Source organism: Pholis gunnellus, assembly GCF_910591455.1.
Source record: "Pholis gunnellus genome assembly, chromosome: 11".
NCBI classification, from domain to species: Eukaryota; Metazoa; Chordata; class Actinopteri; order Perciformes; family Pholidae; genus Pholis; species Pholis gunnellus.
Window position 1 is genome coordinate 4,181,474 of NC_136538.1, and position 14,188 is coordinate 4,195,661.

The following is a 14,188-nucleotide window of genomic DNA, read 5'->3' on the forward strand; positions in this document are numbered from 1 at the left end:
TCCGGAGGTCCCAAAACCCCCGGGCAGGTTTTATTTATGGACCCGGGGTTTGCTGAGATCCACACCTAAGATATTTACGGACGACCACTCGTGTCCAAACAAGCACAATTTCCTCCGAAGGTATTTGTCTCATTGATTTCATGAGACTTGATTTAGTTAGATGTGTGTGTGTGGATGTCAAAAAAACAGAAATGAAACTTGCACTGAAGAGCTTAAACTAGCTTCACAGAGAGACTGTAACCGTTTCTCACCTTAATGCATGCTGATTATCAGGATAGCATCCTCGTAAAATGAAGCAAGTTTGTATGAAATGATTGGGTTGAGGTTTTAGGGAAGTAAGTGTTGTGTTTTGGGGGATTGGTTTGTGGAGAGGCGTCATAGCCAGGGATCTGCTGCTTTTTCCTCTTCTCTAAAACACCGACCAAATAGACTCAAAACCGGTGGCGGCATTATATAGAAATGACAGATAAGCAAGTTAGACACGTTTTTTCCTCTGACCCAACAGAGGAAGTGAGGTATTAAAGTGGTGGTGCGGTCATCATAAAGATGCAGTATAAAGCACCAGGACTTTTATCCCAGCTCTAATCATTTCAGGTTGGGGGTTTTAACTTTATTTTTTATCCAAGAGTCCTTTGTATTTTGTAATGCCTAATGTCTAGAATTGTCCAGATATGGTAGGTTTGTGGTAAAAGAATTGAGATATAAATATATAGTTTTTAGAGCATGTACAATGTGGTTTGTGAAAACCCAGACGCAGGATTTTTTATTCCACTACAGGAGGTCGAGTCACGCTATTCCTCAAAGACTCTCACAGTGTCCATCACATTTGAAATGTCAAGTGCTCTGCTCTTTTCTTTCTTTTCTTTGGATAGAAGACAATTTCTAAAACACAACTGAGTCTGATTTGATTTGTTTCAGGGATATTTTTTATTTATTGATCAGTAATATAAAATATAGAATCTTTGAAAAACTGTCTTTCAAATGTAAAAATAATTCATGTTTTTTTGTTTATATATATATATATATATATATATATATATATATATATTATACATATTTATTTATTTCAGAGAACCAGGCAGAGTACTTTGTGCTATGACCGGAAAACAGGGTTTAAATGTGTTTTGAATCTTGTTTAATGCAATAACTGTGAGCATATACAAATATGTAAATATGCCGCTTTAATGATCAAAGACCCATAACAGAGTTTAATATAATGTACTCCAGTTGTTAATGTCTGTCACACTGTAACAGCATTCTTTATGAAATGATGTATCAATAACTATAGAAACAATCAAAGCAGGACTGTTATTAACACACAGAGTCCTACAGCTCTAATCTGCCACACAGTAGAAGCAAATGAATGGTTTTATATCATTATCACATTCTGGCTATAATGTCTGCCTGAAGGGAGGCATTGATGTTTACAATCATTTTCTTTATCATAAGCATGTCATTTAAGGGTAGAAATGTTACTGTAGGTCCCGTCATTTCCGAATCATTTTATCTTAAAGAATGATGTAATGAGGTGCTCGTTAAAGGGAACGTTTCTTTAAGCAGGTGCTAATCGTTAGTTATATGGAAGCCCATTTCCAACAGTCAGAAAATACATTAAATGCTAGGAGTTACACAAATAAAAGTAATTAGTCAAAATCCTTACTTTGTAAGTCAAATTAAAATAATAAGTCAAAATTATTATTATTTTATTGACAATATCATAATTGTAACTTTGAATTTACTTACCCAATTTTGATTTAATATGTCGTGCTTTTAGCCTTACTATCTCATGCATCTTAAAAGTAAAATCTAACTTTAAATTTAACTGACTGATTTTGTGGACCCATATAATGTTGTTTTTTTGCACTGTTGTACCCATATACACAGAATACTCCTCTGGGTCTATGTATGGAAACGTTCCCCTTTTTAAGCTAGAGTAGCAGTTATTAATTGGATGTGTACCAACTGAGCACCGTCTTTGTTTTAGTTAGAATTGTTAAAAAAATGAATTGAATTGAAAGTTTAAATTACATCGTTTCCTGAGACGTTCTTAAGAATTTACACTTGCATATTTTCTTTCTAGGAAATTGATAGGAAGTCAAGGGACCAAAGAAATAAAATGTTTCTCTCTCAAATCCCAAAATGCTTTGAAAATCAACATGGATCAAAGTTTCAAAACATCAACATTTGGTGATGTTGATTAAATTCAGAGGCGGATATTCAAGCATATATATTGTAGCATTCCTGACTCAAACCAGTATCTATCACTAGCCACAACCTCCCTACTGCCCCGTGTCGGTTGGGTAAGGTACAGACATTTACTTTATATCATACAATGAAGAAAAAAACACTGGTTACAAGGCATCAATCATCCTTTCATGTTTTGAAGTATTACCAGTATCTTTATAACCCACGGCGCTTTTTCAGTTTGTCATTTATATATATATATATCAGAAAATATCTGTATCATGCACTTTACCATATAATAATTTATGCTACAGATGATTTGGTTCACTACATTCTGTGCTGCTATTCACTGCATGGACCTAACACCCAAACAGAGGGCATCATGTGAAACTAACCAAACTACCACAAAAGGCACTCACATTTTGAAAAGAGGCGTCTTGTAGAGGAGATTTCTAAATAATTTGTGATATTCACATGGGTGATATTGCTGATGTACATATGTATATAGATAGGTGTAAATGTATTTATATATTTTTTGTCTCGATCTGTACATCTGTTGAATATATTTTCATAGATCCTAGGTCTCCCTTGTACCCCCCTTTGATGTGTTTGAGACCTCTGAAGCTATTGTCCTTTGTTTACTCGCATGGAGATATTTCAATATAATAAATTATTTATGGTAAATCTTTATGTACTTTGGGATGAGAGTCCAATGAGTTTTAGACGGCACTGGATTTAGTTGGAACTGGATATCCTAGATGACTGCATGCTGTTGCTAGCGTAGGATATAAGAGATGGAGAGTGAGAGGGTTTGCAGACGATATGTTTCTCTACGTATCCAAGCTTTACCTCTTCATACACAAGAAACTTTTCAACAGAATGGTTTGCTTTGTGTTTAGATGTTTCAAATGTCATTTTAGAGATAATTTTGCTACCTGAGCATTAATAAAGTCTTTGCTAAAGGTAACAAAAGCCTTGTCCTGTAGTAAGTTTTTGTTGGACCTACTAACCCACACATGCACATCGTGTATCGTTCAACAATAAATGTGGAACTGGTCAGATGAATGTATACTTTTAAGAGAGGGTTGAAGAAGTACTATGATCATTTTCTTAAGCAAATGCAGTAATACGAGTAGGTACAATTACAAGTAAACATCCTGCATTCAAATGATTGTGTTGTTTAAGTAAAAGTACAGAAGTATTACAACAACCTATATCTAAACTATCAAAAGTACTCATGATGCAGAATGGCCCATTTCAGCTTGTTTAACTGTTATATACATCCTGTTGGTTTGAGCTTTTCCCGGGAACGACAAAATAAAGAAGCAGCGATGAAGCTGCTGTAACATAAAAAAAAACGTTGTTGTCACAGCTGTTTGTTGACCTGTTGTGACAGTCAATAACAAGACAACATAGGGAACAACATATGGTGACACATTACATCAGACTGTGATATTTGAATGACAAAAGAGAGAACAGTGTTGGGAACGAAAAGGAGCGTGTTTGAGTTATCAGCATATATGAAAAACTAAATTATTGACATCAATAGCATTATTAATGTCAGTAAGATTATTAATGATAACGGGGCACCACCCTGACAACAGGGACCAATAACTAAACTATAAACTAAGTCTCTAAGTCATAATAGAGTACACGTCTGACAGAGCTGCAGGTGTGGTGGTGTTGATAAAATCATACACATGTTGAAAACATCCAGACACTAGTTTTTTTAGGATGAGTCTGCAGCATTATTACAGATGAAAAATATATTTTGGCCAACTGCATTTCATTATTTATCTCAACTTCCATATTTGGAATTATTTTTGCGAATCTATAAAATTGAGTACCTCTTTCTCTGTTTTTCAGAATAATTGTTGGAATGCTGTTAAGTGCGTTTGGCAGAGTCTTATCTTTCTCACGGTATCCATATTTTATTGATTAGTCTCATGGTTTTGGTATAAAGGGCATATGTTCGACAGGTAGTTTTGTTGAAAATCGCTGTTCACTCTAATCTCTCACACAGGTGCTGCAATCACCAACCAGTGCACCCAAGCACACAGGTGTTTCTATGAGCTCGTTAGTGATGTTTATAAACAAACAGAGGCACTGAGACACACACGCACACATGACTTGGAGATATGCGTGATGCTGCTCAGCCAATCAAATATGGGTATTCTGACAAGTTTCCTGATTCCAGTGAGATGTACACACACCATGACACAAGTGGGCGAGACGAGGAAAGACCTGGCAGAGCAGGACAATAGTTACTTTAGCTGTAAAGGTTAAAACATAGGACAATCTCCAAATGAGAAGCATTGCCAGAGAGATCAGAGTGTCTGTCTGGTTATCTCTCTCAGTCTGTCACTCTCTACCTCTGTCTGTCTGTGTCTCTATGCACACAACATGGAGGGATTATTAGACCTCCTGTCTGTCTGCCTGTCTGCCTCTCTCTCACACTCACTCAGTCCATCTAACTGTCTGCCTGCCTGTCTGTTCTCCATGAACAGGCTGCTGGCACACAGGTGTTCGTGATTAAGGTAATCAGCAATGTTGATAAACACACAGACTCACAGACACACATGCACATACACTTCTCTCTCTCTATCTCTCTGTGTGCATCTCTCTCATTCAGTCATTCAGGTCTTGGATACTTTTAGAGGACCCCCCCCCACACACACTTATTCTAACGCTACTAATACTTCTACTACTTATAATACTTCTACTACAACTTCAAAAACTTGAAAAATGTTCAGCTCGTTAAGGACACGTGTGCTATGTCTCTTCATATTTCTAATCTTTAAACCTTTTGAATTATTAAGCTTTTTGCAATTCTTTTTTTGAATTGGATATCTATTTTCAGCAATGTTTTTGCAATTCATTTCAGCTTTCAGCATTCCAACGCATTTTCAGCAGGAAATGCATTTTCTAGTTTTGTATAATGTAGATGCTCCCAATGCATTTAGTATTGCAGTTGAAATACATGTTCTTGTATGTCAAATAGTGTATAATCACAAAAGTTTGATTCCTGTTTGCTGAGGTAGGACTCTGTCTGATTTACAGCTGAGATGAAACTCATCACGGAGTGTGGAAATGTGAGGCGTGATCACCATCTAGTGGTGAAGGACTGGAACAGCTTTGATCAAATACAAACACGTCAGGCATGCAATTTCATTCGTTTTCAACATTTATTAAGTGCAAAAGAATATTTATGATATCATTCAATGACAAATGGTAAACAGGAATTTGTCTCTGGATGCAAATGACACTGACACCATAAAGAATATTATAGGATAGACATGGAAAAGCCGTCTGTGAAAAATCCCGCACAGAGACATAAATACACACTTTGCTTGATCGAAGACAGATCAGCGATAACGCGGCAGAACGAGTCCGTTCAGACTCGAAGCTCAGCGATGTACACGGTGAGCTGTGATACACATTCATGACACTGTGGACAGGAAGTGTTACAGTTCAACACGAAGTAAAGAAACTGCATATCAATTACATTTCCCAACAACTGCAACCTTTAAATTCACAAGAAAACTTCAAGTTGTTTTGACCAACAGTACCAAATACTGATGTAGTAACATTGTGTTTCCTCACAGACCTTTTGTCTTTACAAATATCTACATAGCCATACGGCGCTGTGTGTGAGACCTCAGACTGGCTCTAAAGTCCACAGATCCATTTCATGACTTTGTCACCAGGATAAAACTTCGTCGATCTGACCTTGAACACGATGCAGCGTCTTTCATATCACCAGGATAATCAGCAAATACATAATGAATGTTACATGGTGAAAACTGTTTCTAACATTACACTTAAAAACACAAAGTACATGCAGGAACAATATGTTAAAACGTTAATCCTTAAGAATGCCATGTTATATATATATATATATATATATATATATATATATATATATTATCTCTTTTCACTGATAATGTCGGGATCACAGGAAACGCTGCACGTCGGAAGCAGAATGGAGAAGCCAGAGGACACGGCATAGTGTCTCTCTTTTCTCCTTGGCACCATAGCGTAGCATTTGCATTGTGGGTAATGTAGGCACTGGCTTTTAATCAGGACATGTAGAATCAAAACGTACAATGTCTCTGGTTCTGCGTCCGTGTTGATCTGTTTTTTTGTTTAGTATCTTCAGTGAAACAATGAAGTGTTACTCTTTTAATGGCTCCCGGTTTGTTATTGTGGACTAGTTGCTGCCTCCTAACACTGGCCCTACATAGAAAATATTAGGTATACATATTCTTAAAAACACACAATATGTGTGTTTGCGCCACCAACAGCCAGTTACTGGTAAGTAAACAATGATTCATATTTAAAAAGGTACAATGTGTAGAAGGCATGACTTTCACATTCTAACCAGGCTGTCCTGTACGACGACATGAAGGAGCAGAGCGAACCCCGGGCTGGTCCGGTGGAGATACAGCCTCCAGACCTTCTCAGACTCTTTGTTGAACTGTATCCAAAGTGGCAGAAAAGAGAAAAGCACTCGCGCCCTGACATCCTCCTGCCAACGGCCAGTAGACTGCTTCACCAGGAAGTGGAGCGTACAGACCTGCAGTTAGCAAACCCTGTGTGTCCGATGCCAGAACCCTCTGAGGAGCACATCGTAGCACGTTCAAAGAAATATGGATAGAAACATCTGTCAATCAAACTCTTGCCGAAGCCAGTCGGGACATGAGTTTGCTCACATGTTTGCTCTTCTTTCAATGAAGAAACAATCTGCAGTTCTGAAATTACTGATGCTATTGTAGCATCAAAGTTAACTTCTTTAGGAGCCACCATTGTAGGTCTCTCTCTCTCTCACACACACACACAGGATCTTTCTTTGATCCAGAGAAAATGTATTTACAACTGAAGACTCTACATTTAGACTGCATGGACCCAGTAGGAGAGGTGAAATTCTGCCCATATGTCATAGGAGCATGTGGCCCAATCTTACACACTGTACCTTTAACATTCATCAGTGAACCAGCAGCCCCGGCATGGACGTGATACAACTGGATCACTTTCTAATGGGAGTCAATAAAGAAGAGGATTTTTACCCTCGCTACATATAGAGAGAGGATATAGATACAACTATATAAATACATATATGTGTGTGTATATATATATATATGTATACACACACACACACACACAGTATATGTGTTTTCTTTCAGATTAATTGCTTCCCACTTGAGGCCATAAATGTGATTTCTAAGAAAGAACTCTTGCAATGTGCACCAGCCACCACAGGGTCTCACCAGAATCCCTCGAAACATTTCAACAATCTAAAGGATGAAGAGTTTCAAAACAAACACAATAACACAGTTTACCAGCAACTGTTCTAAGTGAATCATAGGTACACCTGTCACCTAAATCAGCGATTTGTTAAGATATTTAAAATGATTGATCAAAGATTAGACTCATGTATTTCCCTCTATGTACCCTAAAAGGTAACGACAAGAACAGCTGACCCTGAGTCTGTGCCAGAAGCACCAGCATTATGGCAGAACTGTGAACACATGTTCATTAACACACCTTATCTCCAGAACCTCTGCCGTGACTACGTGTTCAGCAAAGTGTTGCTCTGTTGCCAAAATACATCCAGAAAGTCCAAAAAAAAAGAAACGCCATCTCTCTCATTTCCTTCCCTCCTTTCTTCCTTTCCTCTTTCACCCGTGTCTGTCTGACAGAACCTTCCAGTGAGAGGATGTTGACCGAGACGGACGTGTCATCCAAAAGGAGAAGTCGGGCTTGGTAAAGACTGGCACGGCACAATGTTGAACCCTTTCAACACGCTGGTCTGTTTGGGTCCCATGGAAACATGTTTGTTGGAGAAGTTGGGGCGATACGGTCACAGCTGGGAGACAAAGGTTCAGAACCTACAGTCAGCCCCCCCCCCCCCCCCCCCGTTACAGTCATATAGATATAGAGTTGCCGTTGAGGCAGCTGGGCGGCAGGCTGAGGCCCAGACTGGGACTGAGCTGGGGGGAGGGGGGTGACGGGCCCGCGTCGGGGTCATTCAGGTTGGTCACGGCGAGGTCGTTGAGGTTGGCCGTGAGGTCAAGGGGAGCCGACGAGCGGCGGAAGACGAAGTGGAAGGGAGCGGCCTGCGAGCGGCTGTGGAGCTCCGCCTTGATCTTCTGAGGATGGGTGTCTGGCGCCAGCTGCTGGCTGCTGCCCTCCATCAGCAGGAACAGGCCGTAGTTCTCCGGGTCCGTCACTTTGAACTTCTGGGCGCACAGACGACACACCTCCTCCACGGAGGCGTACGGTCGGACCTGCAGGGTCTTAGCCGTGCAACCGCTGTCCAGCTCCTGCAGCGCCACCCGCAGGTAGTTCTGAGGGACAGTGAGGAAAAAGCACACAGGTCAGATTCCTAACATCCCGTGGTTTCATTAAACGGATCTATTTTGTGTTGCTGAATCAGAGGGAGCGTTAGCTAGCTAACAGTGGCAGAACCATAGACTGTAGATAAAGATGGACGACATGGGAGCTCCCAACTGTGAAGCCAAAACATCTCCATCGCCCCCTAGTGGCTGGCTGCAGTAAAACAGCCCCCCTTCTTTTGTTGGTGGATGGGAGAAGTGAACGTCAAATACATTTGGTCAAAGATGGTTTCTCTCATATTTGTAGTGCTCATCACGCTGGGGAAGGTTAAGTGTTCCTTTTTTTGTCATGACTGACAGCTGTGATTGACAGCTGCTCTGAGTGAAGCAGTTGCTGAGCCGGAGGCTCGTGATTGGTACAAAAGAGGAGATGGAACTTTATCTTTCCATAACTGTTACAAGTCTGTGCAGCTATTTTCAGAGTCTTCTAGTACAGAGGTCCCCAACATGTTTTGCTCCACGGATCGGTTTCATGTTAAGACAATATTTTCACAGACCGGCCTTCAAGGTGTGGCGGATAAACACGACGAAATAAAATGATACGATCGGCATGAAAACAAATATAAAATGCATAAAAAAATACAACTCACAATAACGCTGAATCAGTGGAGCCCTGAGCTTGTTTCTCTACAACGAGACGGTCCCATCTGGGGTTAAAGGGAGACAATGACACCCGAGGTGTGTTCCTCATGTCCAGTCTACTGCGGTTAGTTTTGATTGTCACTGCAGAACATCCCGCTTCACAAAGATTAGATGTGTGAAATGGAAGCAGGGTTTCAGTGCTTTAGTGGCGATCTCAGGATATTCAGCCTGGATTTTAATCCAAAACACCAGCTGAGTTTGTGTTTTGTTGTCTCAAACATACTTTAAGGCCCCCGTCATTTACAATCTCCAGCAGCTGATCTTCCTCTGTCGCCACATATTCTGCAGAGCAGGTTTGGTGCGTCAGAATTACTCCTGATATTTAATTAGACTTCTGATATTATCTGTTAAACTAAGCTTTCATTTTCTTGGAAGTTGTCGGCTCTTCTTCTGTCTCCTTAGCGGCCTTTTCCCTCTTTGCAAAGAAGCTCTCCAGAAGTGTTTTACTCATTTTCGCTAGCTTGCAGGCTTAAACGTATCACGTGACCGAGACAAGCGTCAAGAGCCACAGGTGGATGAAATTGGGAGAGAATCCGGTCATTTTTCAAAATAAAACATCTTTCAGACTCTGATAATCAATAAAACGGAAATACGTTATTTATTCTTTCTGTGCGGCCCGGTGGTTGGGGACCACTGTTCTAGTGGACAGCGGAGGTTCCGCTAAATGGTTGGATTCAATTAAAGAAAATGTTTATTGGTGATTTACAAAGCTATTTTTATCTAAATGTGCTCAAGAATTCAGATAAATAAAAGAAAAATATAATAATTTTAAAAAGCATAATTTGTTGTAATCATGTTCCATCATAGACTGTATATACAGATAGCCGACGCGTCTTCACTTCCTCCCACTGTACAAACGTTTAGGCCCAAATATCCCAGATACAGGAGCATCTTTAGCTGAGCCGCAGTATCAAGGTCCCTATGTCAACAGTACTGGTGTGAAAGAAGACAACTCAGGGCCAAGTCTCCAGCAGGACTACGGGGGCTTCTACCTGGAAGTCGTCGATGGACGGTGCAGAGCGCTGGGTGGTGCGTCGGTGGTGCCACTGGTGGAGCGTGTCCCTGGTTTCCGAGCTCAGCACTCTGGCCGCCTGCTCCTCCTGGAAGTTTCGAATCAGGGACATGGCTCCGTACGCGCTGGTCAGGTAGTAGCCGCCTGTGGGGGGAAGGGAGGGAGGGAGGGAGGGAGGGGGTGAGAGAGAGAGAGAGTTAACACTGTATTCATAGAAGGGGGGAAAGCAAACATTGGTTTCAAAAGACTCACCTTCTCCGTGGAGCAGGGCGGGGTCCAGCAGCTCCATCATGTAAAGTATCTCGTTGTCCAGCTGGGGCATGTCGCACTGGGCCAACACATAGGTCAGCATCGGCAGGAAGTCATCAGCACCGTACAGACGACCTGAGAGGCACACGGATCATTTGATACTTTTTACACATCTTGTATTTTGTTAACTCTTTATCATACTGCAGAAGATAGGAGAGACGATCAAATGTCTACCTGAGTTGTCCTCCATGATGGTGTAGATGAGCTTGCAGACCCTCAGCAGCATGGAGACCTTCTTCTCAGGCGAGTACAGCTTACTCATGGTGCGGAACTTGTGCTTGATCTTCTCTATGGCCACGGGGTCCGGCGGCGGCGTGTCGGCCACGCCCATCTCCTGCGGCTGCCGGGCCTTGGCCAGCGACAGGTTCTCCCTCAGCTCCCTCCACTCCCCGCTGCGCACCTGGAACTCCTGCAAGGCGGCGCTCACCACCGGTTTGAGAGTCTTCAGGACGCACTTGTGCATGGCCTTCTCCAGGACTCGGTCTGGGGGAGAAGAGGGAACGGGTGAGCTTCATCACAGGGACAGTACTAGGATCCATCGAAGCCAAATCTAATTCAAACTTCTGATTTTCATCTGAATAAAAGAGGACAGACGTAGGCCCACTGTGTGCCTCTCATGTATTTCTGCAGCTCTGTTGTGCTCCTGTTTGATATGTGAACAACCTACAGGATGACTCAGATAACAGCCTCTGGGAAGAGTCCACAGGTCACTCTGACTTGTGTCTGAAGACAGGCACGTAGCACGTAGCCGCTCCGTCTAATACCTATTTCAACACCACGGTCAAGGTTAACATCACATTCCTTATCGTCTTGTTAGTTAGGACCTACAAGCTTCCTGGTGTGTGAAACCCAGGCTGTCACTGTGGTTCACCGTGGCTATAGATCAAAGTCAAAGACAGTTGAGTGTGTGGTTGTGTCGGGATTTATTTCAATATTTCTGTTCCAATCAGAACTAGAACCAGAAGGAATCTGTACGTGACAAAGCTGGCGTTGGTGCGTTTACTGATGAGGCAAATGAAGTCGTCATACTGTGGAGCGAACCGTCAACTTCACAAACAAATGTGCAGATTGACTTAGCTGACAAAGGACCCCATGAACCCGAATGAAAACCCAAAAAGGGGATTTGTAAAGTCTCGGGAGGGGAAGTATCTTTGAGCTGGACGGAGCTGATGAACATCGCCATTCTCAAGATCATCGTGTCTTCATTACTCTGAAAATATAAAAGTGACTAAAGATGGAAACCATATTTTCATTTTCATCAAACAAAGGCTGTCCGCTCAGCGACAGTGTCAACATCAGCGTTTACGAGCTCCGACTAGCACAAGCGGTGCTATCGTGCTGCAGACAGGAGGGGGGCCAGACCACAGCAATGCTGAATAAGGACCGAGTGTGTGCCGGCTGTCTCTGTGCATTTTGCTGACTTTCCTCCAGAAAGTGATGAAGTCAGCAGTTTCTTTTTGTTGGCTGAGCACATCTGCAGACACAGATTTTACTTTCCGCCGCAGCAACGACGGCATCCAGCGTCTGCCATTCACAGCGACCGGTCTCCGTCAGTCAGCAGGAGTTGTTGAATTCCACCTCCATTGTTGATCTCACTGGAAACTTGGCCCACACACACATTACTGCTACCTGCTGACTCCTACAGACGGCACATTCTCACTTCCTCATTCGACTGCACACTGGCAGAGCTGCCAGGAAGTAGCATGTGTTGTTTGTTCGGACACCGATTATGAGACTGATAACTTTACGTGTCCAACTGGAAACACCCGTCCTCTTACTGAAACTACCTGTGGCTGGACTTCAATACGTCAGAATGACACTCAGAGAATAAAACTGTTAAGAAATGGTGCACAACATGCAAAACATACAAGGAGAAGACTAAAGATTTAACTCTCAAACTCGTTTTAAAGACTAATGGAAACAATCATTTAGATATAAATTCAAGACAAAAAAGCTCTTTCTTAAACGTCCCTTGTGTCACAATTTTGTACTATAGAGCTGCAACTAATGACTACTCTGCCAATTATTTTCTAAAGATAATGAAAAATGTCCATCACAAGAACCCGTTGAGGTCAAATGTCTGGTTTGGTCCAAATACTATGAAAGAGAAGTGAGAGAAGCAGCAAATATTCACATGAGCCCAGTAGGAACCAGTCAATGGAGCGGTTACTTTATGAAGCAGAATAATTGACAATAAAAAATAATCTAGGGCCTGATGAAGAGACTAATAATGTGAAGTCTTAAATGCATAAAAAGCATATTTTTCTCTTATTTATTTCCTAATACTCGTCCTGCCGGACCCCTCACAGGTCTGTTGCAGTGATTAACAACAGGAAACATTCTTCTTCTGGGCGTCAAGTTAATGGCTCTGTGTTCATGTCATTCTAATGCTAACTAGACTGCACAAAGTGAAGTTGTGCATCTTACAGGCTTTAAGTGTCCTTTCACTGTGGTCATAGGTTCTCCTCAGTGCGGACCGACCCTCTGGCTCCTGAATTCACCACATTAAACCGACCGTAGAACACAGCGGAGCCGGTCTGCTTAAGGTCAGCCCAACAACAGGCAATCGGACAGACACACTTTTAGCTGGACCTCTTCACGCTCGATGAAAACATCAGTCCTCTTCTAGCCTTCAACTAAACGCCTCGTCAACTTGACATGTAGACACAACACTGTGTGTGCTCCTAAAAATAGCCCGGTGTCGTCGGTCCTGTCCTGACGCATGGATGGCTCACTTCCTGCTTCATTCATCTGAAGATTAGCCTCTGTGCCTCGGCTCACACAAACAAGCAGCTTCTACTTCAGCTTCCACTGAATGGATCGGAGTGATTGGAGGAGTTATGGAGGCCTCGTTGGCTTTAGATTCAAGCTAATATCTGAGACATTCTAACACAAACACAGCAAAACACCAGAGCTAGACTTTCTTTCAAAACTAGCCGCTGTCACGTTCCCATAAAAGTGTGGTGCATCGTTTGACTCTTCTACTGAACAAACAGCTATGAAGAATGTCAAAAAGGTATTACAGCCAAATGCAAAACTGATCCTGCAAATAAGTAAGGAGAGGAAAGGCAATATATTTATTTTACCACTCTCAATACTCTTATTTCTCTTGTGACTATTTTATCACAGATAATATTCAGTCTCTCAGCCTCTCAGTGGAACACAAGGACCCACAACACCTGAACATCCTGGGCCCACATACACACAGTGGCCTGATGAGTGAGCTCCAGGTGGAACAGCTTGCATATATGAAACTCTGATTGTCTCCCCTTCATTTCTTTGTATCTATGCCACTTACATTTGCTTTACTCTTCATGGTATTTAAGGAAGTAATGTAAAAGACCAAATAGTGTGTGAAAAAAACAGGAGTCCACATTTACATTAAATACTGTATGAAGGAACGGTCATACCAAATACTGCACATTACTTTAAAGCAAGGACACACAGAGAGAGAAAGAGACACACAGAGACAGAGAGAGACACACGCAGAGAGAGAGAGAGAGAGAGAGAGAGAGAGAGAGAGAGAGAGAGAGAAAACACATGAGCAAGAACAGATACAGAGAGGGTGTCAGAAGGACTAATTAAGACAGAAAGTGGAGGGGGCTCGCCTCAGATCCTCTCTCTCTGATTGGAGAGTTGGTTTAAA

The 14,188-nt window shown here is 41.9% G+C and overlaps 1 protein-coding gene across 1 annotated transcript in view; it reads right to left on the reverse strand.

Moving 5' to 3' along the window:
• Positions 1 to 5,381: 5,381 nt before the first annotated feature.
• Positions 5,382 to 14,188, reverse strand: part of rin2a (Ras and Rab interactor 2a) — a 32,673-nt gene continuing 23,866 nt past the window's right edge. Inside the window, exons 9-12 of the mRNA XM_079168819.1 lie at positions 10,717 to 11,025; positions 10,486 to 10,617; positions 10,214 to 10,377; positions 5,382 to 8,531 (exon numbers count right to left, since the gene is read on the reverse strand). Of these exons, the coding sequence (XP_079024945.1) occupies positions 8,109 to 8,531; positions 10,214 to 10,377; positions 10,486 to 10,617; positions 10,717 to 11,025 (1,028 nt within the window). The 3' untranslated portion in view covers positions 5,382 to 8,108. The remainder of the gene's footprint in view (positions 8,532 to 10,213; positions 10,378 to 10,485; positions 10,618 to 10,716; positions 11,026 to 14,188) is intronic.